Source organism: Ovis aries, chromosome 14 (assembly GCF_016772045.2).
Source record: "Ovis aries strain OAR_USU_Benz2616 breed Rambouillet chromosome 14, ARS-UI_Ramb_v3.0, whole genome shotgun sequence".
NCBI lineage: Eukaryota > Metazoa > Chordata > Mammalia > Artiodactyla > Bovidae > Ovis > Ovis aries.
This window is the reverse complement of record NC_056067.1, coordinates 57,399,062-57,425,892: the sequence shown is the minus strand read 5'-3', so window position 1 is coordinate 57,425,892 and position 26,831 is coordinate 57,399,062. Positions and strand designations below refer to the sequence as shown.

Below are 26,831 nucleotides of genomic sequence, written 5' to 3'. Positions count from 1 at the left end.
CTATAATGTAAAATGTACAATGAACATCTAACTAGAAGTGTTTGTTATTCGTGTCAAATATCCTTGGAGGTCACCATGATGTAAGCGATCATGGAATCTTTTCATGTATTAAAGTAAGACAAATTGGCTTTAAATTTTCAATAGTTATATCACTTGATTTGTGATAAGAGAACACAATGACAGCTCACTAAAATATTGATGTTATCTTTATAATATCAGAAGTCATGAACATTAGTTGACAACGTTGAAATAAAGACATCTTTTGTGATAACCTAGAAATGTGTGGGAAACCCTTCCTGAAAAAGTCCTATAATTAGTATATGTCTGTTCACTAGCTTCTGTTTTGTAAATCACAGAAATCACAATTCTCAGATTGCTATATCAGGAAAATAAATAGCTTTCTCTACACTTGTAATTTGGATTTTAATCAATGATCACACAGTGAATTGTAAAATGTTTTATTTCAACTATGTGTGAAATTAATACATGCTAATTAATAAAAAGTGAATGGTTTCTGTTATTGATTTTAATGAATGAAGTGTTAACCAGCTGCCACCATTAACCTCTCCCACCTTATTAGAGGTTTCAGGGAAGAAATAACAACAATAAACTATTTGGTAGCACAGAGAGATGGCATCTGTAGAAATTAGTTTCCTTACTGGCTTTAAATCTCTAATGACGTCATATATTTTCCACCATTTCTACACTATATCTTTTTCCCTCTCTGTAACTGCAGGGACACTGTGTTGGTTCTAATAAGAAGGATTATACAGAGTACTGTTAAGAGCTTCTCTGACTGCTCCGTGCTGTTGCTGCCTCAGCGTCTGTCTAGGCAGCAGGCAGCCTGCAGGTCCTTGAGCTCACACCAGCCAGTCCTGTGAGCACCTCCACTAGATGACCCCTTTCCTTGAGACCAGCAGTCTTGCTGAACCCCAGGGTCTACTGCACAGCCCCCCTTCAGTGACACCCTCACAGCACTCACCAGAATCCTGCTCCTTTTGGTTTGAATGGACCCATCCACACTCGGCCTGGGGAGCCCACAGCACTTCACTCAGGGTCACTTAGAAAGGCCTAAATCCCAATTACTGCCTCTTTCTGTGGCTGGTTCTCCCCTTGACCGCCCTAAGAAATCCCTTTCCTAAATCCTACCCCACAGAGAAGTCTCAGGTGTGCTGAGTGTAAGGGCTCGACCTTAGGGCTCCTGAATGTGGGTCATGAGGGAGAAACATAAGAACAAACAGGGAATTTGCTAAAGACTCATTTCATGGCCCTACTTCAGACCTGCAGATTCAGAACTTCTTAGAGTGGGGACCTGACCTCAAGGGATTGTATACACTGAACTGGTTAGTGAGAGACATGCATAAGCCACCAGTTATGGTAGAAATCCATACCTTCTTGGTTTATCTTTGCTTTGAATAATGAACACACCTGTGTTTAGTAGGGATATTGGATTTGGGGAGTAGAGGTTTCCTTACTCAAGCCCAGGTCCAGTAGTTTCCATTACACTCCACCCTCATATTTCAGACATAATCTTATCACCTCTTTTTATTTTCCAAAGCACTTATAATAGTCATATTCCTAATGTTTGTGCGACTATGTTAAATTTCTAAAATATAGCTCAGCACAAGTGATACAGATTTTGAAAGAAATAAAGGACTCTAATTTAGAGTCCTAATTTATTTCATATTGGTTTGTGTGTTTGCACATTAGTGTGTTTAAAAAATACAGATTATCGTCCACAAAAATGTGATGAGATTTAACCAGTGAAAAATCATCTTGATTTTATTGTCTTTTTAAGTAGATAAATTAAGATTTTTAGTTGGAGTTTCAATATCAAGCTCTCCAAAGTTAACGGAATATTCATTCTAAAATGAATGAATTATGATTTATTGAAGTTAATTCAATTTAATTTCTAAAAGTAGAAGGATATATTTAGACCTGAAAAGCACCATGAACCAATTCAACATAATTAAGATTTATATAATTTGGACACAACAGTAGGATACAAATTCTATTTGACTTCCAATATCCTGCAAACTAGGAGACACTGGAACATATGTGTTAAGTCACTTCAGTTGTATCTGACTCTTTGTGACCCCATGGACTGTAGCCTACCAGGCTCTTCTATCCATGGGATTCTCCAGGCAAGAATACTGGAGTGGGTTTCCATTTTCTTCTCCAACTGGAACATATCTTGCTACATAAAACAAGGTACAAAAATTTCATGGTCTAAAGTTTTTTAAATCATAGAGTCTGTTCTCATATCAATGTGGAATTGTCTTAGAACAAATATCAAAAGATGTTTTCAAGTGCAGTGTGACATTTACCAAGAGAGATCCTTGACTTAGCCATTGAAAACCTCAATGAAGTTAGAAGACAGGAAAAAATGTGTTTTTTAAAAAATAAATTGTAGTTCATATCAACTAAAGAAAACCCAAGCTCTACCATTTACTGAATACCTGTCAAAATATTCTAAAATAAGCATTATAGCAATATTATTGATCTAAATTATTTATGTGGCTCATTCAAGACTATGTAAAAACTTTTAGAAAGATATATGGTATATACTAAATATCAACAGGACTGTTTTTTTCTATGCTTACTATTCCATTAAACCTGTAAAGTCTGTAAAATATGTACAGTTCAATATTAACTATGAATTCTTACCTGGCTGTTCAAGTCTTTGCAATCCCATGGACTATACAGTCCATGGAATTCTCCAGGCCAGAATACTGAAGATCCCCTTCTCCAGAGGATCTTCTCAACCCAGGGATCAAACCCAGGTCTCCCACATTGCATGAAGATTCTTTACCAGCTGAGCCACCAGAGAAGCCCTACCTGGCTCTTCTGCCTCTGTGCTACTCACAATGCCATTCATGAACCTGATTCAATTAGAAATGAGCTTGTTAAAGAACAACTCTGGCCCCACTCCAGAATTCCTGAATTAGAATCTCCTTTTAAAAAATATTCCCAGTTTGGAGAAAACTATTCCCAGTTTGGTTGATAGACAGTTTATCCTGTATAACACAAGAACAACACTCCAAGAAAACATGCCTCTATAGATCACATCATACCATAGTTTTTCTCCCAGATAAAAAGGATCTCTACAGTGCTTTTGTGAATCATATACCATCTCCTTTTTTTCTGAGGTTAGAAATATGGTAGAGAACATTGGAAAATTTTATTCTTGTGTAATACCAGACATTCTTCTGGTATTACAAAACCATTTCTCCTGCTGGTTTCCTCTTGGGTCACATTAGAAGTCTTCCCATGGCCACATGGAACCTGTACTTTGTATTTCAGGGACGGCTGACATTCTGGGATGTGGCCATAGACTTCGCTCAAGAGGAGTGGGAATGCCTGGACCTCGGGCAGAGAGAATTGTACAGGGACGTGATGTTAGAGAGCTACAGGAACCTGGCCTCCTTGGGTGAGGATAACTGCCTTCCAGAATCCCTTCTCTACCCACTGGGTTTTGGTTCCTGCATTTCTAGAATATCTCCTGAAATCTTCTGCTTCTTATAATAGAGTTTCAGATCCCTGCTTTCTAGGAAAAGAATGGGAGTTTATGAGATTAGAAAGACTTCATGGTGATTCTTTATCATTCCAACCTTCCTCTTTCTTGAGCTAATCTGCCTCCTTCTCTCTAGATTACTAGGAGTTTTATGAGTTCAGTATAAAATAGTTGTATCCTCATTTCTACTACTTACTTTTCCCTAGTAGTACTAGACCAGAATCTCAGGATCTGTTCTTTATGTTTTTGTTAGTGTTTATAGGTGCTTTCAATAAAGTATTTGGGGAAATCATTTTTCTAGGCTGTGTCAATATTCTACCACACCTTGTCTTCTCACCTGAATACATATTGGATTGGAAACTGATGAATCTCCTTTCTCTGATAAACAGGCCTCGTGGTCTCTAAGCTGGACCTGGTTACGTTTCTGGAGTGAATGAAGGATTCCAGGAATATAAGGAGAATGGAGACAATACCTGTATACACAGGTATGTCTGAGTGGATGGGGCCTATGACTCAGGTGAGAGCTCCAAGGATCAGTGAGGAAGTCATCCTTTGTCATGTGGTTTGGGAAGATCTGCTTCAGTGGAAATGATTTTGGAGAAGTCTGGGTTTCTTTCTGTTGCTGTCATAGATGAATATCACAGTTTCCATTCTGTCTCTTTAATCATGCATGAATTCATCTCCAGTGATTACTTTTCTCAATCACAATGAGAACTGAAATTCTCCCCTTGGCCTGCAACAACCTGTATGAGTTGGCTGCTCTTTCATTTCTTGGGGATTCTAGGAAAACTGTGTCCATGACACTTCTTTTAAAGTTTGTTTCTAACTCTAGACAGAAATGTTTGGGTGGAGTTGTAGACAAACTGCCAAAGTTCTAGAAATACTGGGGACAGACATTTGTTTTCTTATAATTTCTAATCCACTGGAAACTACAAATATGGCCTTATAAATTTCATACTCAAATAATTTCTTCACTGCATAAAGCCAAATCTTCCTAAAATGAGAAAATGCAAATCCCAGGTTTATTTCAAAGTTTCTTTTTCCTTTATATGAACTCATGTTAAATATCTTACGTGTATTTGCCCCAATTCTTCAATGTTAAAATACTTTAATATATTCATTTAACTCAAAGAATGTTAAAATAAATTGGCATGAGAGCTTAGAACATTTTCTACCATAATTTTTCCGGTTGTTTCTCACTATTAAGCTTTTTAGATTATGTCAAGAAATCTTTAAAAAATTTTTATTTGACTGTAGATGTTTAACAATGTGCTGCTGTATAGCAAAGAAAATCATATATATATATATATATATATATATATATATATATACTTTTTTATATTTCCTCCCCACTTAGGTCTCCGCAGAGCACTGAGTAGAGTTCCCTGTGTTCTTACCACATTTATAAAGTCTCACTTCTTATTTAATTTCATAAGAACTACTACTTTTATTATGTTTGTCTTGTTTGTTATGAAGCATCCCAGGACTTTATCCTATACATCCTCACTTTCTGATTAGCTCTCTGCCAATATCACTTATTTTTAGATTCAAACATCTAATAGAATATGCTCAAGTGAAAACATGTGGAAAAAGTGGGTTAAAGAATTAATAGGCACCTAGTATCTGTGAAAATGCTTGGTATCTCAATTTAAGATTAGTTAAAGCAAAAAGTAATCATTAGATTAACTATTCTTGACTTAGTTGTTCTTGTAGGTTTTTATCTTGGTCCTTTCTCTACAACATATTTCTTTTTCATTCTTCATCTCATTTTGTGAAATTTTCTGTGCTTGTGGTCTCCTTTCTGCAGCCTGCAGGATCGTGTTAATAGTTCCTCTTGCTCCTGGTGTCTGCCCCCTGGGGGGTGAAGCTGGTCCAGAGGCTTGTACCCTTATCCCCTTGATGGACTTTTGATTGCTGTTATTGTGACCCGAGCCTGCCCTGAATATTGAGGGGAGCTTCTCCTTGGCTCTGTGGTTGTCACTGCCCTGTCTGTGGCGGGGTCTGCTCCCTGGTTTGTGGAGTAGAAGCCCCCAGATCTGTTTCTTCACCGTGATTCTAATCTGTGGTGGAGGCAGTGGGACTGGAGCACACCCGCTGGGAGAGAAGCCACTGAGGATGGCTCCTCTGGGGAGGTTCACCTCGGGGAGTGTTCTGTGTGTCACGTTTCATGCCTTCTGCGAGCTCTCATGCGATCCTGGTTGGCACTGCCCTTGGCCCCACCTGAACCATCGGCATGCTGGCATATGGCCCTGGTGTCTCTCAGATGTTTTCAGCAGGTTACCAGCATAGATCCACTGAAGTAAGGGCCCAGGATTGCATTCATGTAGCTGGACCCGCTGTGGCGCCATGGGGGCCGCTCAGACTGGCGTGGTCCAGCTCCCTCAAGTACAAGCTCACAAAGTCTACAGCTGCTAAAGCTACACCTATCAGGACTGTGGGAGTCCTTATTGTCTAATCAGGCTTTCTGTAGGTGCTGAGTTGACAAAGCCAATTGTAGGGGTATAAAACCGTGGTCTGTGCAGCTGTGAGATTTCACTTTTCTTCCTTAGGTGCATGACCCTGGGGCTCAGCTGTGTTTTCCACCCCCTCAGTGCATGTGGGCCACCCACAGGCACCTTCTCCTAGGGCTGCCCTGGAGCACAGGAGTCCACCCTGGTGGGGAGGGTCATAGGGGAGGAGGCAGCAGCTGGGGTTGTGAGATCACCCAACCCTGTGGGAGTCCTTGCTAGTGCCTCTCCAGAAGGGGCTGGCATAGGAGGAGAGGGGCTGCAGTGGTGGTTCTTCCCTTTGGGCATCACTCAACAACGCTGCTCTGCTTCTCTGGTAGTTCAGGCTTCCTCCACAAGCATTCCTGTTTGCAGAGCTCCTCCCTCCCTCCTATCCCCTCAGGATGTCTCCTCACAGTCAACAGCAGTCCTCTGCCTGGGTCTGCTCTCCAAACCCCACATTTCAGGACCCAGCCCTTGTGTGCAGTGGTGGACACCCCTCTCAGGCTTGGGGAGCAGGGCTGTGGTTAGTACCATCTGTAGAGGTCTCACTCTGTCTTGCCTGCCTCTAGCAGGTTCTGCCTTCTCTTCCCATAAGAGAATGAGGATCCCTTCTGTCCTAGTGAGCTCCCCCAAGGGTTGCAGGTCCCATCCCACTTCCTCTCCTCTTCCCTTTCCTTCATTTTCTTTGGCCCCACCTGGCTAAACAGAATCTTTCTTGTCCTTTTAAGTGTCCATGGTCCTCTGCTAGTGTTCAGTAGGGGCTCTGTGAGACTTAATCCATTTCTAGATGTATTGATGCATTTGTGTAGAGAGATGAATTCCATGTCTTCCTAATCCCCTGTCATTTTGACTCCTTCCTTCTCTGTTTCATTCTTAATCTAGCTAAGGGTGTATCAGTTTTATGTAAATTGTAAACTATATTCACTGAGAATAGTAAGTAGAATAACTTATTATTTGCCCTTTCAGCTGCGTCTTCTCTACACACCCAGTGTGTGATGCCCAGAAATCCAGGCTTTGAAGATTTATGCCCAATAGAAAACCTAAAAATATATGAAACATTTCACCTTGTAAGTTTACATTTAATGAAAGACTGGGAACATACAAGGGCATGTGAAGGGCAGAGAGGTTGTTATGATGGACATAACCCAACTGGGACAGTTTCTCATAATGTAAGCATTACTGCCAAGAGAAATCAAGGTTGTGATTCAAACTGGAAAAAACACCAATTTAAGTCATTAACATCTGCAGAGAAGTGTATGTTTGTCAGCAAAGACCCACATCATTTTTTGACATATACATGTTCTCTGAAAGGAACTGTGGAAAATCTGGAAAGTCATCTAGTCTCCACTGCAGATAATCATTCAAACCACTCTAAATGCAATATTCAATTAAACATACATTCAAATATGTCTGAAGACCAGAAATTTTTGAATGAGGGAAAAGATTACCAGTGTAATCAGCTTGAAGGATCCTTTAGCAAGGGTTCAGTATTCTTCAAACAACAAATATTTTTTCCCTTTTCCAAAATCTGCAATGTTGATAATAATGGAAGAGACTTTATTCAAACATCAATGGTCAATGCATATGGGGTGTAGTTAATGCGGGACAACTTTTCATGTGTCGTAAAATGAGTAAGGCTTTAAGCAAGAGCTCTACCCCCAATAATTACAAGAGTCTTTATGATGGAGTGAGAAAGTATTTATTCAATGAAACTGGACATAACATTGACCAAGGCTCAAGCTTCATGAAACACCAGGGAAATAAATTTTTAGACAATGATTCTGGAAGTAATAAATGTAGGAATATCTTTTATCAAAGAGCAGATGTTTCTCTGTATAAAAGTGTGGATATTGGAAAGAAGGCTTATAATTGTAGTGAATATAGTAAAGTTTGTAATCAGTCTTGTCAACTTATTCAACAGCAGAGTACTGAGAATGTGGAGAAACATTACAAGAGTAACACATGTGGGGAAATAGTCACTAAATCATTAAAACTAAGTAGCCATAGGAAAATCCATACAGAAAGGAAGCCTTTCAAATGTACAGAGTGTGGCAAAGCCTTTATCTGTCCCTCGTGTCTTACTCAACATCAACGAACCCATGCTGGGGAGAGACATTATAAATGTAAGGAATGTGGCAAACTCTATACCTGTTGCTTAAATCTTACTCAGGTAATTCATACTGGAGAAAAGTGTTACGGCTGTAGAGAATGTGGCAAAGCCTTTAATAGGTGTTCATATTTCACTATGCATCAGCGAATTCATATTGGGGATACTCTATACAAATGCAGAGAATGTGCCAAAGCCTTTATCTGTGGCTCACATCTTATTCAACATCAGCAAATTCACACTGAAAAGAAGCCTTATAAATGCACAGAATGTGACAAGTCTTTGAAGCGGCATGGAAGCCTAACTCAATATCAGATAATTCATACTGGGGAGAAGCAGTATGAATGTGCAGAGTGTGGCGAAGCCTTTAGGCACGGCTCAAGTCTTCCTCAACATCAGCGAATCCATACTAGAGAGAAACCTTATAAATGTAAATATTATGGCAAAGCCTTTAATTGTAAATCACATCTTACTCAACATGAGCAAATTCATCCTACAAGAAGGGTTTATAAATGTACAGAATGTGGTAAAGCCTTTAATCAGAAGTCAAGTCTTTCTAGACATCAGATAATTCGTACTTGGAGAGAAACCTTATAAATGTAAGGATTGTGGCAAAATCTTACCAAATTTCAAGCCTTACTCAACGTCAGCGAGTTCACATTGGGCAGAAATCATCCAGATGTAAAGAAACATGGCAAAGCCTTTACCCAAAGCTCAAGTCTTGGTCAACATCAGAGAATTCATCTTTCAGAGAAACTTAAAAACCTGAATGTAAGGAAAGTGGCAAAGGCTTTAATCAGAGCTCTCACCTCACTCAACATCAGAGAACACATATTGAAGAGAAACCCTAGTAATATAATAAGTGCTGAAAGAGATTTGTCCTAAATACACACTTTAGAAAACATGAGCGTGTGTTTATACAAGAAAGATATGTGAATGATGTAAAAACAGATGTAGGAAAGTAGTTAATCAATAATCAAATCTAAATAACTATCAGAGAATGTGTGCTAGAAGGCATTTCATCAGTTGCTCTTCTCCGAATTCACTCTAAAGGAGAATTACTGTATATGAACTTATGTTTTTGATGGTTGATGCCTTAAAGATAAGAGAAGCCCTTGTGTATTAGATGGGCATGATTTATATTTATTCTTCATTAGAAGATTAAGGACACAGTAATGTAAAATGTACAGTGAACATCTAAATGGAGGCATTCTGTCACTGAAGTCAATATCCCTGGAGGTCCCCATGATGTCAGTGATCAGGGAATTATTCTGTGTATTAAAGTAAGACAGGTTTGTTCTAAGTTTTCACTAGTTATGTCACTTGTTTTTTAAGGATGAAACAATGACAGTTCACTAAAATCTTGGTATATCTTTATAATATCACCAAAATCTTGATGTATCTTTATCATATCAACAGTTCACTTAAATCTTGATATATCTTTATATATGTCTTTATAATATCAACAGAATATTGGTTGACATGAAATAATGACATCTCTGATACCCTAGAAAAGTACTGGACACCCTTCCTGGAAGAGTCATGTGATTAACATAGGTTCCTGTTTATGAAACAATTAGCCTCCATTCTGTACACGATAGAAATACTTTTCTCAGATCATTATATCAAAGGAATGAATATCTTTCTCTGTGCTTGTAATCAGTTATTTTGATCAAGGATCCCACAGTGAACTGTAAAAGGTTTTATGTCAACTGTATGTGCTATTAATATATGTTAATTGATAAAACTGAGTGGTTTTTAGTGTTACAGTTGATGTGGAATGAAGTGTTAACCCACCACCAACTTTAACCTCTCCCACCTTGTCTAAGGTTGCAGAGAAGAATTGAGCATAAACTATTTGCTAGCACAGAGGGATGGCATCTATAGAAATTAGTTTCTTTACTGCCCTTAATCCTCAAATAATCTCACATATTTTCCATAATTTCTACAATGTATCTTCCCCCGCCCCTTCTCTGTAACTGCTGGGACATGGTGACCGTTCTAATAAGAAGGATCAGACAGAGTACTGTTGAGAGCTTCCCTGACTGCCCCGTGCTGTTGCTGCCTCAGCGTCTGTCTGGGGAGCAGGCAGCCTGCAGGTCCTTGAACTCACAGCAGCCAGTCCTGTGAGCACCTCCACTAGATGACCCCCTTCCTTGAGATCAGCAGTCTTGCTGAACCCCAGGGTCTACTGCACAGGCCCCCCTTCAATGACACCCTCACAGCGCTCACCAGAATCCTGCTCCTCTTGGTTTGAAGGGACCCATCCATGCTCAGCCTGGGGAGCCCACAGCAGGGTCCCTTAGAAAGGCCTGAACCCCAAGTACTGGAGTTTTCTCTGCCTGGTTCTAGCCTTGACCTCCCTCAGGGGGCCCTCAAGTCTTGCTGTTAATTCACTCAAGACCTTGAGTAATAAACTCATCTGCATCAATTTCCATTGTGCTTTTTTGTTGAACTGAGACTCTCCATTCCTGCTGGAGGTTCCTTTTAACAAATGTAAATTTAAGAAAGTCACAAAATATATAATTAGAGCCATATTTATCAAAATCTGGAATCATATTTATACAATTTTATGCTATCTATGGAGAAGGCAATGGCACCCCACTCCAGTACTCTTGCCTGGAAAATCCCATGGATGGAGGAGCCTGGTAGGCTGTAGTCCATGGGGTCGCTAAGAGTCGGACACGACTGAGCGACTTCCCTTTCACTTTTCACTTTCATGCATTGGAGAAGGAAATGGCAACCCACTCCAGTGTTCTTGCCTGGAGAATCTCAGGGACGGGGGAGCCTGGTGGGCTTCCGTCTATGGGGTCGCACAGAGTCAGACACGACTGAAGTGACTTAGCAGCAGCAGCATGCTACCTATTTCTTTGCACATGTTCTTTGTCTCAACTTATGGAACACAGTATTTCATGGTTTTGACCTATACTGAATGCAAAATGTAAATATATGAAGGTATATTTTAAGAGTATGAAGCCTAAGAAGAAGAGCAGTGTGGGTATATGTGTTTATACACATGTCTTTGCAGAGTTTGAAGTGAAGTGAAGTGAAGTCGCTCAGTTGTGTCCGACTCTTTGTGACCCCGTGGACTGTAGCCTACCAGGCTCTTTCCTCCATGGGATTCTCCAGGCAAGAGTACTGGAGTGGGTTTGCCATTTCCTTCTCCAGGGGATCTTCCAGACTCAGGAATCGAACCCAGGTCTCCTGTATTCCAGGCAGACGCTTTAACCTCTGAGCCACCAGGGAAGCAGAGTTTAGAAATGTTACATCAAAACTGGTCATTTCAAAACTTTTGATGAGTTACTAACTAAAAACCTTAGATTCATAAAGCAAATCTAATTTGTTTACTTTTCATTGAATTCATTTCTCCCAAATTTCATGAATCCTTGTTTTGAGATTCTTTCCATGCAGATCCTATTTTGCTTACTGGCCTGTTAATTATGAAAAATCTATTTTGTGGGGTTTTTTTTTTAGTTCAAAATTTATGAACTTTACTTATCTGCTCAAGGATTTTAAGAATAGCTTTTATTAAATTTCATGGAGATCAGAAATTAGCTTCAAGATGAGATTAATTTCCCCACGAGCATATTAATTTGATTTTGTTTAATATGTTCCATTCCTTCCTTCTTAATTTGAGAGGAACACTAAGAGAATCATTTTTTTCTGATTGTTTCTTTCATTTCTTATAATTGACTTCATCAGGGTTAAACAGTTTATTGTGACAATTGATCAGGAGAAAATCTGGAAACTTCATAAGTGATCGTGTTGCTTAGGCAATTATAAGAAGTGAACAAATACACTGAAGCTGATGGATGCATGATAGAGTATCTGTAATTAAAAGAAAAATACTTCAGGGGCTTCCCTGGTGGCTCAGTGGTAAAGAATCTGCCTACTAAGGCAAAGAGTCAGACATGACTGAGCAACTGAACAACAAAAACAAGGCAGAAGACATAGATTCGATCCCTGATCTAGAAAGATCCCTCATCAGTTCAGTTCAGTTGCTCAGTCATGTCCAACTCTTTGCGACCCCATGAATTGCAGCACTCCAGGCCTCCCTGTCCATCACCAACTCCCAGACTTCACTCAAACTCATGTCCATCGAGTCAGTGATGCCATCCAGCCATCTCATCCTCTGTCGTCCCCTTCTCCTCCTGCCCCCAATCCCTCCCAGCATCAGGGTCTTTTCAAATGAGTCAGCTCTTTGCATCAAGTGGCCAAAGTATTGGAGTTTCAGTTTCAATATCAGTCCTTCCAATGAACACCCAGGGCTGATCTCCTTTAGGATCGACTGGTTGGATCTCCTTGCAGTCCAAGGGACTCTCAAGAGTCTTCTCCAACACCACAGTTCAAAAGCATCAATTCTTTGGCACTCAGCTTTCTTCACAGTCCAACTCTCACATCCACACATGACCACTGGAAAAACCATAGCCTTGACTAGACAGACCTTTGTTGACAAAGTAATGTCTCTGCTTTTTAATATGCTGTCTAGGTTGGTCATAACTTTCCTTCCAAGGAGTAAGCGTCTTTTAATTTCATGGCTGCAATCACCATCTGCAGTGATTTTGGAGCCCCCAAAAATAAAGTCTGCCACTGTTTCCACTGTTTCCCCATCTATTTGCCATGAAGTGATAGGACTGGATGCCATGATCTTGGTTTTCTGAATGTTGAGCTTTAAGCCAACTTTTTCGCTCTCCTCTTTCACTTTCATCAGGAGGCTCTTTAGTTCTTCATTTTCTGCCATAAGGGTGGTGTTATCTGTATATCTGAGGTTATTGATATTTCTCCCGGCAATCTTGATTGCAGCTTGTGCTTTATCCAGCCAAGTGCTTCTCATCATGTGCTCTGCATAGAAGTTAAATAAGCAGGGTGACAATATACAGCCTTGACGTACTCCTTTTCCTATTTGGAACCAGTGCATGCTGCAGAGTAACTAAGCCTGTGGCCGCAGCTATAGAACCTGTGGCCAGAGCCCACAAGCCACAACTCCTGAACCCTCATGCACAGCTACTGAAGCCCACACACCTGGAACTTGTGCTCCTCAACAAGAGATGCCACTGCAATGAGAAGCCCTCAACTGCAACTAGGGAGTAGCCCCACCTCACTGCAGCTAGAGTAAAGACCACACAGCAATGCACACCCAGCACTGCTGCTGCTAAGTCGCTTCAGTCGTGTCCGACTGTGCGACCCCATAGACGGCAGCCCACCAGGCTCCCCCGTCTGTGGGATTTTCTAGGCAAGAGTACTGGGGTGGGGTGCCATTGCCTTCTCCGAGACCCAGCACAGCCAAAGATAAATAAATAAAATGAGTTTTGAAAAAGAAAAAGAATTCAATAGATTGAGGCTATAATCTGAAGTAAGAGGTAGAAAATACACAGGATGAAGAATTCTTCGTGTGGAGAGAGGGTACCTGCTATCTTGTGGCACAAACTGAGACTCTAAATTTAGGAGAAAAATCTATGTGTTTTATTGCTGAGTTATCTCCAGTTTTTGTATTTTCCTTGTAGATATTTTTGCTACATGAGTCGCACTCATGAGCCTTGCTTGTCTGTGTTATGACTACAGAGTTCTCGGTGTTCTCACGTGTGTCATCCATGCAGGACCTGATAGGATTTTATGAGTGCTTTTGAATTTTCTCATGCATTTAGAAATTAATTTTAACTGAAGAAATTGATGCCACTTAGGAGATTTGAATGAAACTTTCTGATCCCTTAATTGAGATAAAAGGGGAACAGCATCAAGTTCTAGAGGTTTCATTCAGGCAGTTATAACTGACCAAGATATGCAAAAACATCCTTTAAAAAAAATAAATTTATTTATTTTTGGCTGTGCTGGGCCTTCATTGCTGTGCAGGCTTTTCTGTAGTTGTGGTGAGCAGGGGCTACTCTCTAGTTGTGAAGAGGGGAGCTACTCTTCCTTGAAGTGTGTGGGGTTCTCATTGTGGTAGTTTCTCTTGTTGCGGAGCACAGGCTGTAGGGCACACAGGCTTCAGTAGCTGCAGCTCCTGGGCTCAGTAGTTGTGGCTCCCGGGCCCTAGAGCACAGAATCAATAGTTATGGTTCAGGGGTTTAGTTGCTCCAAGGCATGTGGGATCTTCCTAGATCAGGGATCAAACCTGTGTCTCCTGCATTGGTACAAGGATTTCTTTTACCCACTGAGCCACCAAGGAAGCCCCAGATGCTGTGTGATGCTGTTTTTCTTAGTGAGGAACACACAACTCATTGAGAGTACACAGGAGAGCTCTCTAGAAATGCATGGAGGAAACTGCATGGAAGCTCTCTTTGATCCCTCCTAAGTCTTAGGCTGCTAGTGGGGTGGGGGGAGGTGGTGTTCTGATGAACAAATGACAGGTATGAGAATGTGGCAAATACAGTAGGTTTCTGAGAATCCAGAAAATAAAATTCTGTCCTCCTGAGTTAGAAGAGTTTCTGGGCAGCACAGAACACTAACACCACTAGACAGAGGTTATTATACTTTCCCAGACTTAGATCTGGAGAAGGCAATGGCACCCCACTCCAGTACTCTTGCCTGGAAAATCCCATGAATGGAGGAGCCTGGTGGGCTACAGTCCATGGGGTCGCTAAGACTCAGACACGACTGAGTGACTTCACTTTCACTTTTCACTTTCATGCATTGGAGAAGGAAATGGCAACCCACTCCAGTGTTCTTGCCTGGAGAATCCCACGGACAGTGGAGCCTGGAGGGCTTCCGTCTATGGGGTCGCACAGAGTCAGACACGACTGAAGTGACTTGGCAGCAGCAGCAGCAGCAGCAGCAGCAACAGACTTAGATCTGGGAAAAATGGAAACAGTGACAGACTTTCTTTTTTTGGGCTCCAAAATCACTGCAGATTGTTACTGCAGCCATGAAATGAAAAGATGCTTGCTCCTTGGAAGAAAAGCTATGACAGTTCAGTTCAGTTGCTCAGTTGTGTCTGACTCTTTGTGACCCCATGGACTGCAGCACACAGGATTCCCTGTCCATCACCAACTCCCAGAGCTTGCTCAAACTCATCTCCATCAAGTCGATGATGCCATCCACCATCTCATCCTCTGTCATCCCCTTCTCCTCCCACCTTCAATCTTTCCCAGCATCAGGTTCTTTTCCAATGAGTCAGTTCCTCATATCAGGTGGCCAAAGTATTGGAGTTTCAGCTTCAGCATCAGTCCTTCCAATGAATATTCAGAACTGCTTTCCTTTAGGATGGACTGGTTGGATCTCCTTGCAGTCCAAGGAACTCACAAGAGTTTTCTCCAACACCACAGTTCAAAAGCATCAATTCTTTGGTGCTCAACTGTATGGTCCAACTCTCACATTTGTATATGACTACTGGAAAAACCATAGCTTTGACTAGACAGATGTTTGTCAGCAAAGTAATGGCTCTGCTTTTTAATATGCTGTTTAGATTGGTCATAGCTTTTCTTTAAAGGAGCAAGTTTCTTTAATTTCATGGCTGCAGTCACAGTCTGCAGTGATTTTGGAGCCCAAGAAAATAAAGTCTGTCACTGTTTCCATTGCTTCCCCATCTATTTGCCATGAAGTGATGGTACTGGATGCCACAGTCTTAGTTTTTTGAATGTTGAGTTTTAAGCCAGCTGTTTCACCTTCCTCTTTCACTTTCATCAAGAGTCTCTTCAGTTCCTCTTCACTTTCTGCCGTAAGGGTGGTGTCATCTACGTATCTGAGGTTATTGTTATTTCTCCCGGCAATCATGATTCCAGCTTGTGCTTCATCCAGCCCTGCATTCTACATATAAGTTAGATAAACAGGGTGGCAATATGCAGCCTTGACATCCTCCTTTCCCAATTTGGAACCAGTCCATTTTTCCATGTCCAGTTCTAACTGTTGCTTCTTGACCTGTGTATAGATTTCTCAGGAGGCAGGTAAGATGGTCTGGTATTCCCATCTCTTTAAGAATTTTCCACAGTTTGTTGTGATCCACACAATCAAAACAAACATAGCATATTAAAAAGTAGAGGCATCACTTTGCTGACAAAGGTCTGTATAGTCAAAGCTATGGTTTTTCCAGTAGTCATATACGGATGTGAGAGTTGGACCATAAAGAAGGCTGAGTGCAAAGGAATTGATGCTTTCAAACTGTGGTGCAAGAGAAGACTCTTGAGAGTCTCTTGGACTGCAAGGAGATCAATCAGTCCTAAAGAAAATCAACCCTGAATATTCATTGGAAGAACTGATGTTGAAGCTAAAGCTCCAATACTTTGGCTACTTGATGTAAAGAGCCGACCCATTGGAAAAGACCTTGATGCTGGGAAAGATTGAAGTCAGGAGGAGAAGGGGATGACAGAGGGTGAGATGGTTGGATGGCATCACTGATTCAATGGACACAAGTTTGAGCAAACTCTTAGAGATAGTGAAAGACAAGGAAGGCTGGTATGCTGCAGTCCATGGGTTTGCAAAGAGTCAGACATGACTGAGAGACTAAACAAGAAAGCACCTGTTAACTTACTATTGGGGGTACTTTTAGGGGGAGAAATTTATAAATTTCCATCTTTCTGTGAATATTTTTCTATTTAGGCTTTCTGTAACTACTTGGGAATGGGTCCATATTGGTAAAACATATTTTAGTGGAAAACATCTTTATCACCACCTAGACTTCCAAATTAGTTGGCATTGAGTTGCACAAATATATACAATAATTTTTAATATAAAAATTGCTGTCATCATGGTCTTCCTTTTAATTATAGGGCTTAGAAATCCTCAGGCAGTTTGGTTCTATTTCTCTGATCATACTAAAGCGATGCTGAAGCTCAGGGGTCAGGAAAGAATTCACTGTTGGGTAGAAAAATTTCTCAGAGGAACAAAGAAGTCAGCACAATACAAGAGTTTCATTGCCAGGCTCTCAGCTGTCAACTCAGCATTTCCTGCTCATTCCATATGAGAACCTGTCTGCCTCCCCAGGTCATATAAAAGAAAAAGCCTCTCAGAGCACTGCAGTGGTCTCTTTTGGAATGACAAGTTGATTGTAATTTTTTGGAGGGAGGGTAATTGACAGTTTTCAGAAAGTTAATTAAAAGTTTTACACAAGTATCCTCTTGTTCCATGAACCTACCTCTCATTGCAGCCAAAAGTGAAAAGATAATTGCAATTCTGAGGGAAGAGGAGATCATGGAATCACAAATCCATGTCTAGGGGTGTGACTGCCTTTGTCTAACACAGGTGCTGATTTTCAAACCAGCACACCTCCTCCCACAGTGTCCTGGCAACAGAAAGGAGTCAGATACCCATTTTCTATTTCAATCTGAGAGGAAGAGTCTGCAGACGAGGAGTATCAGGAACTGGGGTAAGTGGTTATTTCAGATAAAAAAGAAATTCTTCAGGGTTCAAATCTAGTCCAGTGCCAAAGCCACACAGAAAGGATTCTGACTCTTGAGCTGGACCAGTAAAGAGAGGCCAGGACTAGAGATCCAACAGCAATCCATGACCGCTCTGAATTTATAGTGTATAATTTAGTGTAATCCACAATGACTTTGATTCCTGGCATTGAATGTGAGTGATAATGCAGCTTGACTTTTAATTTTCTTAAGAACCATAGGGTTTTTTTCTTTCTTCTTTTTAAATATAAATTTATTTATTTTAATTGGAGGCTAATTACTTTACGATATTGTATTGGTTTTGCCACACATCAACATGAATCTGCCATGGGTATACACCCCTCCCTTCTCCCTCCCCATACCATCCCTCTGGGTCGTCCCAGTGCTCCAGCCCCAAGCATCCAGTATCATGCATCAAACCTGGACTGGCGATTCGTTTCATATATGATATACATGTTTTAATGCCATTCTCCCAAATCATCCCACCTACTCCCTCTCCCACAGTGTCCAAAAGACTGTTCTATACATGTGTCTCTTGCTATCTCGCATACAGGGTTATCGTTACCATCTTTCTAAATTCCATATATATGCGTTAGTATACTGTATTGGTGTTTTTCTTTCTGGCTTACTTCACTCTGTATAATAGGCTCCAGTTTCATCCACCTCATTAGAACTGATTCAAATGTATTCTTTTTAATGGCTGAGTAATACTCCATTGTGTATCATTATCGGAGAGATGCAAATCAAAACCACAATGACGTACCATTTCATGCCAGTCAGAATGGCGGCAATCCAAAAGTCTACAAGCAATAAATGCTGGAGAGGCTGTGGAGAAAAGGGAACCCTCTTACACTGTTGGTGGGAATGCAAACTAGTACAGCCACTATGGAGAACAGTGTGGAGATTCCTTAAAAAACTAAAAATAGAACTGCTTATGACCCAGCAATCCTACTGCTGGGCATACACACTGAGGAAACCATAATTGAAAGAGACACATGTACCCCAATGTTCATCGCAGCACTGTTTATAATAACCAGGACATAGAAGCAACCTAGATGTCCATCAGCAGATGAATGGATAAGAAAGCTGTGGTACATATACACAATGGGTTTTTTTTTTCTTTTATTTGTTTATTTTTGGTTGCACTGAGTCTTCATTGGTGCATGGGGTTTTAGTCGGGGTGAGCAGGGGCCACTCCTTGTTGTGGTGCCCAGGCTTCTCATTGCAGTGGCTTCTCTTGCTGCAGAGCACAGATTCTAGGCACTCAGTCTTCAGTATTTGCAGCATGTGGGCTCAGTAGTTGTGGTGTGCCGCTCTAGAGAGCAGGCTCAAAAGTGCCAGCACACAGGCTTAGTTGCTCAAGGACATATGGAATCTTCCTGGACGGGCCAAGGATTGAACCTGTGTCCCCTGCACTGGGAGCTGGATTCTTATCTACTGTGCCACCAGGGGAGTCCTTAAGAACTGTAGTTTTGAACTCAGTCTGAAGTTCAGCCTCATTTCTGAAATCATAGATTATATTGTCAGGGTTATTGCAGGTGTGTGTGCCTATGACAACTTCTGCTTCTAGTAATGAGTAAGATGAATCTACAGGTCACTTGGTCCTGTGCAGAAATGGTGAACCCAAATGATAGTTCCTGGTATAAAACTGTTTGCTTTATCTCTGAGTATATGAAGTGCTTACTGGAGACAGTGATTGTTACCTCCTGAAAATGACAGTAATTGTTACCTCCTGAAAATGTCTTACTGGAGAAGAAAATGGCAACCCACTCCAGTGTTCTTGCCTGGAGAATCCCAGGGACGGGAATGTCTTTTTTGCTATGCTAAGTCGCTTCAGTCGTGTCCGACTCTGTGTGACCCCATAGACGGCAGCCCACCAGGCTCCCCTGTCCCTGGGATTCTCCAGGCAATACTGGAGTGGGTTGCAATTTCCTTCTCCAATGCATGAAAGTGAAAAGTGAAAGTAAAGTCAATCAGTCACATCCGATTCTTAGTGACGCCATGGACTGCAGCCTACCGGGCTCCTCTGTCCCTGGGATTTTCCAGGCAAGAGAAAATGTCTTAGGTCTGTTAAATCGATGAGACTGTTTTCCCTATTGAAGAAAAGGAATCAGCACATAAGAAAAGTGTACATTTATAGTAATGAGTTTCAGATAGCCCCAGTCAGGCCCAAGTACACCATGATACTTTCACTCATCTAAAAACATTCTACTATCAATTGTTGTTGTTGTTTAGCTGTAAGTCGTGTCCGACTCTTTGTGACCCCATGGACTATAGCCCACCAGCTGCCTTTGTCATTGGGATTTCCCAGGAAAGAATACTGGAGTAGGTTGCCGTTTCTTTCTCCAGGGGATCTTCCTGACCTAGGGACTGAACCCATATCTCCTGCATTGGCAGGCAGTTTCTTTACCACTGAGCCACCAGGGAAGCCCAAAATATAATGACACATTACCAAAAGAGCTCAATATCTATTTAAACTGTTGGGAGAACAGAGCTACCTGGATTTGTCAGATATCACAGTGATTAAATGTGCTAGATTTGTTACGAGCCAAGTCAGGTTTAAGTCCTTTCTTGCCTATGCTGGTTTAGTTGCTAAGTCATGCCAGGCTTCCCCGTCCTTTACCATCTCCCTGAGTTTGCTCAGACTTATGTTCATTGAGTCAGTGATGCCATCCAACCATCTCATCCTCTGTCACCTCCTTCTCCTCTTGCCCTCAATCTTTCCCAATATCAGGTTCTTTTCCAGTTAGTTAGCTCATCACCTTAGATAGCCAAAATATTGGAGCTTCAGCTTCAGCATTAATCCTTCCAATGAATATTCAGGGTTGATTTCCTTTAGGATTGACTGATTTGATCTCCTTGCTGCCCAGGGGACCCTTACGAGTCTTCTCCAGCACCACAGTTTGAAGGCATCGATTCTTTGACACTCAGCCTTCTTTATGGTCCAACTCTCACATCCATACATGATTACTGGAAAAACCATAGCTTTGACTATACAGATCTTTGTCAGCAAAGTGATGTCTCCACTTTTTAATATGCTATCTAGACCTTCATAGCAGTGATTCACTCATTTATAAGAGCTCTTTTTTTCAGATTTTTTCTGTTTTTATTTTATTCATTTTATGTTAATTTTTTATTTGAGTTTGTGGGGGCAGTCTGAGCATGGGTTGGAAAAGAATTTCCAGATACAGAGTATTTCAGAAGGAAGCACCCTTATTAAGAGCAGGGAGCAGAGATAATGAAGGTGCTACAAATGCAGCTGGCTGGAGAGAGCTTGTGCTTTTCGTGGGTTAGTAACTGATTTTTATAGCCTCAAGACAAAGAAGATTCCTGCTGGAAGGCTAGCATTAGGTTATTGGATAGGGCACTATAGGGTAACTACCAGGATGGGCATTTTTGTCTAATTTGGGGTTAGGAAGTCTGCTGGTGATGATAGCAGGAGGTGGGGGTAGAGCTTTTGGCAATGGTTACAAAGGGGTTTTTCCAACAGTCACGTATGGATGTGTGGGTTAGACCATAAAGAAGGCCAAGTGCCGAAGAATTGATGCCTTCGACCTGTGGTGATAGAGAATACTCTTAAGAGTCCCTTTACAGCAAGGAGATCCAACCAGTCAAGCCTAAAGGAAGTCAATCCTGAATATTCATTGGAAGGACTGATGCTGAAGCTGAAGCTCCAATACTTTGGCCACCTGATGTGAAGAGCCAATTCACTGGAAAAGACCCTGATGCTGGAAAAGATTGAAGGCAGGAGGAGAAGGGGGTGACAGTGAATGAGATGGTTGGATGGCATCACCAACTCACTGGATATGAGTTGAGCAAACTCTAGGAGATACTGAAGGACAGGGAAACCTGGAGTGCTGCAGTCCATGGAGTCGCAAAGAGTCAGACACAAGTGAGCGACTGAACAACAACAAAGAGGCTCAGACAGTTCCAGAGATGACCTTGTTCCTGGGCTCCATGTCTGTGGCCTTGGGGCAAGACTCCGCACAGCATGGTTGATTTATAATGTTGCATTAGTTTCTGCAGTACAGCAAAGGGAATCAGTATACATATACATATATCCACTCTCTTTTAGATTCTTTTCCCATATAGATCATTACAGAGTACTGAGTAGAGTCTCCTGTGCTGTGCAGGAGGTCCTTATCAGTTGTCTATTTTACATCTAGTAGTGTGTATATGGGGCTTTCCTGGTGGCTCAGATGGTAAAGAATGGGTTGGGATGATCCCCTGGAGAAGGAAATGTCTACGCACTCCAGTATTCTTGCCTGGAGAATTCCATGGACAGAGGAGCCTGGTGGGCTACAGTCCATGGGGTCACAAAGAGTCAGACATGACTGACAACTAACACTTCCACTACTTCAGTGTGTATATATCTATCCCAATTTTCCAATTTATCCCTTCCCCACTTCCCCCTCATTAACTATGTTTGTTTTCTACATCTGTGATTCAATTTTTATTTCATATATAGGTTCATTTTTATCATATGATATATATAAGAGCTCTTTAAAATTTGTATATTAAAGTCTTGGAAACCTCTTAGTAAAATAAAAACAAGAAGGTAATATATCTCTGTGGAAATGAATAATAAGTGGACAAGATTAAATTTCACTTGGTGTAATGCGTGTGGCCCATTTTTCTGTGCAGGAAACTCTAGCTCAGAAGGCAAATATCCTTCACAGAGAACTGGAAGGATGGCCACCAGAGATTTTGTAGTAGAATTGATCTTCTTATCCCAGAATATATTTGGAATCCTGGGAAATTTCTCTCTTCTTTACCATTATCTCTTCCTTCACTTCACTGGGTGCAGGCTAAGATCCACAGAGCTGATCATTGAGTATCTGCTTATAGCCAACTCCTTGGTCATGCTCTCTACAGGAACCCCAAGGACAATGGAAGCGTTTGGGTGGAAATATTTTCTCAGTGATACTGAATGCAAAATTGTTTACTATAGCCACAGAATGGCCAGGGGAGTGTCCATTGGTAGCATCTGCCTCTTGAGGGTCTGCCAGGTCATCACCATCAGTCCCAGGAACTCCAGGTGGGGACAGCTTAAAATGAAAGCTCCCACGTACATTGGATCCACTATTTTCCTCTGCTGGGTTGTGCATATGCTGATAAATATTCGATTTACTAGGTATGTGAAAGATCATTGGAGTAACAGAAACATCACAAAGAAGAAAGATTTGGGATTGTGTTATGGTTTGATTCATAATAGAATCAAAGTCTTACTGAATGTAGGATGGTTTTTACTTCCTGCTGTTTCATGTCTGGTGCTCACGATCTGGTCCAGTGTCTCCATGGTTTTCATCTTGGACAGCCACAAGCAAAGGGTGCAATACGTTCATAGGACCAGCATCTCTTCAAGATCCTCCCCAAAACCTAGAGCCACCCAGAGCATCCCTGTCCTGGTGAGCACCTTTGTGTCTTTGTATACAGTGTCTCCTCCATCTTTTACATTTGTTTGGCTCTTTTTAACAATCGCAGCTGGTGGCTGGTGACCTCTGCTGCACCCATAACTGCATGCTTCCCAACTGTAAGCCCCTACACTCTCATAGGTCATGGTTGCAGAGTACCCAGGCTCTCCTTTTCTTGGATAAAGATGAAATAATCCCCTAATCTTATGTTGTTTGGCCACTAAGTTGTGTCCGACTCTTTGAGATCCCATGGACTGCAGCACACCAGGCTCCCCTGTCCTTTACTATCCCCAGGAGTTTGCTTAAATTCATGTCTGTTGAATTGGTGATGATATCTAACCATGTCATCCTCTGCCACCCCCTTCTCCTTTTGCATTCAGTCAATTTGCATATCAAGTGGCCAAACTATTGGAGCTTCAGCTTCAGCATCAGTCCTTCCAATGAATATTCAGGGTTGATTTCCTTTAGGATAGACTGGTTTGATCTCCTTGCAGTCCAAGGGACTCTTAAGAGTCCTCTCTAGCACCACAATTTGAAAGCATCAGTTCTTCAGCGCTTAGCCTTCTTTATGGTCCAACTCTGACATCCATTCCTGACTATGGGAAAAACCATAGCTTTGACTAGATAGACCTTTGCTGGCAAAGTAATGTCTCTGCTTTTTAATATGCTGTCTAGGTTTGCCATAGTTTTTCTTCCACAGAGCAAGCGTCTTTTAATTTTGTGGCTGCAGTCACCATCCACAGTGGTTTTGGAGTCCAGGAAATAAAGTCTGTCTCTTGTTAGCGTTTACAAGGGGCTCATAGTGTAGAGTTTAAAAATGGCCTGTTGTGGTGACCTGGCAAACAGTGGATGAAGTCACAGTGACCAAATTGCCCTGATGGCATCCTGTTTTTTCCTTAAGGTGATATCCTGTTTCCCCCTGCTGGTGCCAGTTTCTCAAGACTATGCAATGCCCACCAACCATGAGACCCCTTCAACTCCCTGATAACAAGACCCCAGCTGCGGGCTAAAGATACACTAAGGCCCCCTCCCTTCGGGGCACAATTTCCCCTCAATAGGGTATAAGAAGGGTTGGCTGTAAAGGGGGAGCACTGGCTTCTCTCTAAAGCCAGCCACTTTCTCTCTTCCTATAATAACTCTTTCTCTGCCTGACTGCCCAGCTCGCTCTCTTTGTCTCTATGTTTGTCTTACATCACTGTTTCCTCTTTTTCCCCATCTATTTGCTGTGAAGTGATGGGAGTGTGTGTCATGATCTTAGTTTTTTGAATGTTGAGCTTAAGTAAAAAAAAAAAAAAAAGAAAAGAAAAATATCATATATCAACACATATATGTGGAATCTAGAAAAAAGGTATAGATGATCCTATTTTCAAACTAGAAGCAGAGACAAAGACATAGGGAAGAAATGTATGGACACCAAGGGGGGAAAGGGCGTGAGGGGGATGAACTGGGAGATTGGGATTGACATGCATACACTATTGATGCTATGTATAAAATAGATAATTGATGAGAATGTACTCTATAGCACAGGGAAGTCTACTCAATGCTCTGTGGTGACCTGGGTCAGAAAGAAGCCCCAAAGGGAGCAGGTGTATGTATATGTATGACTGGTTCATTTTGCTGTGCAGTATAAACTAACCCAACTTTGTAAAGCAAGTGTACTCTAGTAAGAATTAATTTTAAAAATTTCAGTGTTATCCAAGGATTGGCAGAGGTGAGGCTATGAATATTCTGTGTCTAGAGGATTTTCTGGACAGTGAAAACTATTTGTGGGAACCTTTTATTTTTTTTTACCAGTCAATTTTTTAATTCAAAGAATTTGAATTCTAAAAGAATAGTCAATAACGTGGGTACCAGATGTCTCAAGAAATATTTCAGTCCCTTGAACTCCATATACCATTGAACTTGGAAGTATTAAAAAGTGCATTGAGAAGGGTCTTTGGTTTTCATATTATTAAGTCTGAATACTATAAAACTTCTAGAGAAAAACATAGGCAGAACACTATTTGACATAAATCTCAATAACATCTTTTTTGATTCATCTACTATAGTAATGGAAATAAAAGCAAAAGCAAACAAATCAGATCTAATTTAACTCAAAAGCTTTTGCACAGCAAAGGAAACCACAAATAAAACAAAAAAGCCCACAAAATGGGAGAAAATATTTGTGAAGGATGTGACTGACAAGGAATTAGTCTCCAAAATTTACAAATAGTTCATGTAACTGAGTATCCAAAACACAAACAACCCAATCAAAAAATGGGCAGAAGACCTAAACAGACATTTCTTCAAAGAAGACATACAAATGGTCAAGAGGCACATGAAAAGATGCTCAACATCACTAATCATTAGAGAAATGCAAATCAAAACTGCAATGACATATCACCTTACAACAGAATGCCCATCATCAAAGAAATCTACAAATAATAAGTGCTAAAAAGGGTCTGGAGAAAAGAGAAGCCTCCTTGGTGGGAACATCACTGTTAGAAAGAATGTAAACTGGTACAGCCAATGTGAAGAACAGTATGAAGTTTCCTTTAAAAAAAAAACTAAACAAAAATAAATGGAAAACTTTAATAATGGATACTTGTCATTATATGTTTCTCCAATGTCACAAACTGTACAACCCTGAAAGTGAACTAACTATAAGGTACACTATGGACCTTAAATACTTAGGATGTCACTATAGATTCATCAGAGGTAACAGAAGTACCCCTATGGTGGAAGATGATGATAAAGAAGGAGGTTATACATATGTGGGAATAAGAACCATATGAAAATTTCTACCTTTCTCTGAATTTTCCTGTGAAACTAAACCTTCTCTAAAAAAATCTTTAAACTTTAAAAAATACATTGTTATTGGTGTATGCACCCTTCATAGGATATTTGAAAAGATTTAATGCTCTCAAATAATATTTAGAAAATGGGTATGTTTCCCTTGTTTTATTTTTACCTCAATTAATGCACTTTATAGATGTGATAAAATATCAGGTAAAGAGTAGGGAGAGAATAAACTATAGCCACATAATCCTTTTCTTTCTTTTTTTTTTTTAAATATTTATTTATTTGACTGAATCAGGTTCTAGTTGTGGGAGCATGGGCTTAGTTGCCCTGTGGCATGTGGGATCCTAGTTCCCTGACCAGGGATCAAACCTGCCTCCTCTGCATTGCAAGGCAGATTCTTAACCATTGGCCCACCAGGGAAATCCCTCATACAATTTTTAAAGTGTAGAAACACACATACAATAGGGCAGCAACACCAAAACCAAAAATCTTATCTGCTAATTCAGTTACAATGTGCCTTTTTACTTAATATTAATCACTACTTCCTTTGTGTATCATCAAATACACATTTATGGCATCATTTCCAAAGGCTTTTGTCCCTTCCCAACATACATTTTAATCCTCCATGACTGCCTTTGGTTCATTTTCAAAGAAAGTTGTGATGTAAATACCTTCGTGCCCGTGGTCTCTGAAGATGGAGGCCCCCTCACCTGCCGGTAGACAGTCACAACGCTAATCATTTTGTGAATCAGTGTGGGCCCAGGCTGTCTTCCCAGGTGGCTCAGTGGTAAAGAATCCAGCTCCCGATGTAGGAGACCCAGGAGACGCAGGTTCGACCCTGGGTCAGGAAGATCCCCTGGAGAAGGAAATGGCGACCCACTCCAGTATTCACGCCTGGGAAATCCCAAGGGCAGAGGAGCCTGGAGGGCTATAGTCCACAGGGTTGCAAAAGAGTGGGACACGACTGAGCTACTGAGAAGGAAAGCACGTGGCCCCAGGCAGGGGAGGGGGAGAGAGGACCCAAGGACTCAGGGTAACTTTGGGAAGATCTCGGAGAGCGAGCCTCACCGCACCCCCCACTCCCCGCAAGGGCATCATGTGACTTTGTGCACCACTGGCCTCCCACCTCCCCTTCCCCAAGCGCAGCTCAAGGCCACGGAGGGCACACCCCAGGAGGAGCCCCTCCCTGGGGCATCA

At 41.3% G+C, this 26,831-nt stretch overlaps 1 protein-coding gene across 5 annotated transcripts in view; it reads left to right on the top strand.

The window, feature by feature from the left end:
* Positions 1–26,831, top strand: part of LOC105601977 (zinc finger protein 519-like) — a 58,739-nt gene that overhangs the window by 20,329 nt on the left and 11,579 nt on the right. The window contains exons 2-4 of one of the 5 annotated variants that reach the window (XM_042231057.2): positions 3,304–3,430; positions 3,904–4,031; positions 6,970–9,877. In XM_042231057.2, the coding sequence (XP_042086991.1) occupies positions 7,619–8,707 (1,089 nt within the window). In that variant the 5' untranslated portion in view covers positions 3,304–3,430; positions 3,904–4,031; positions 6,970–7,618 and the 3' untranslated portion in view covers positions 8,708–9,877. Of the gene's footprint in view, positions 1–3,251; positions 3,431–3,903; positions 4,032–6,969; positions 9,878–17,284; positions 17,409–26,831 lie in introns of those variants that run through there. The other 4 variants (XR_009596386.1, XM_042231058.1, XR_009596385.1 and 1 more) reach the window with 4 other exon arrangements.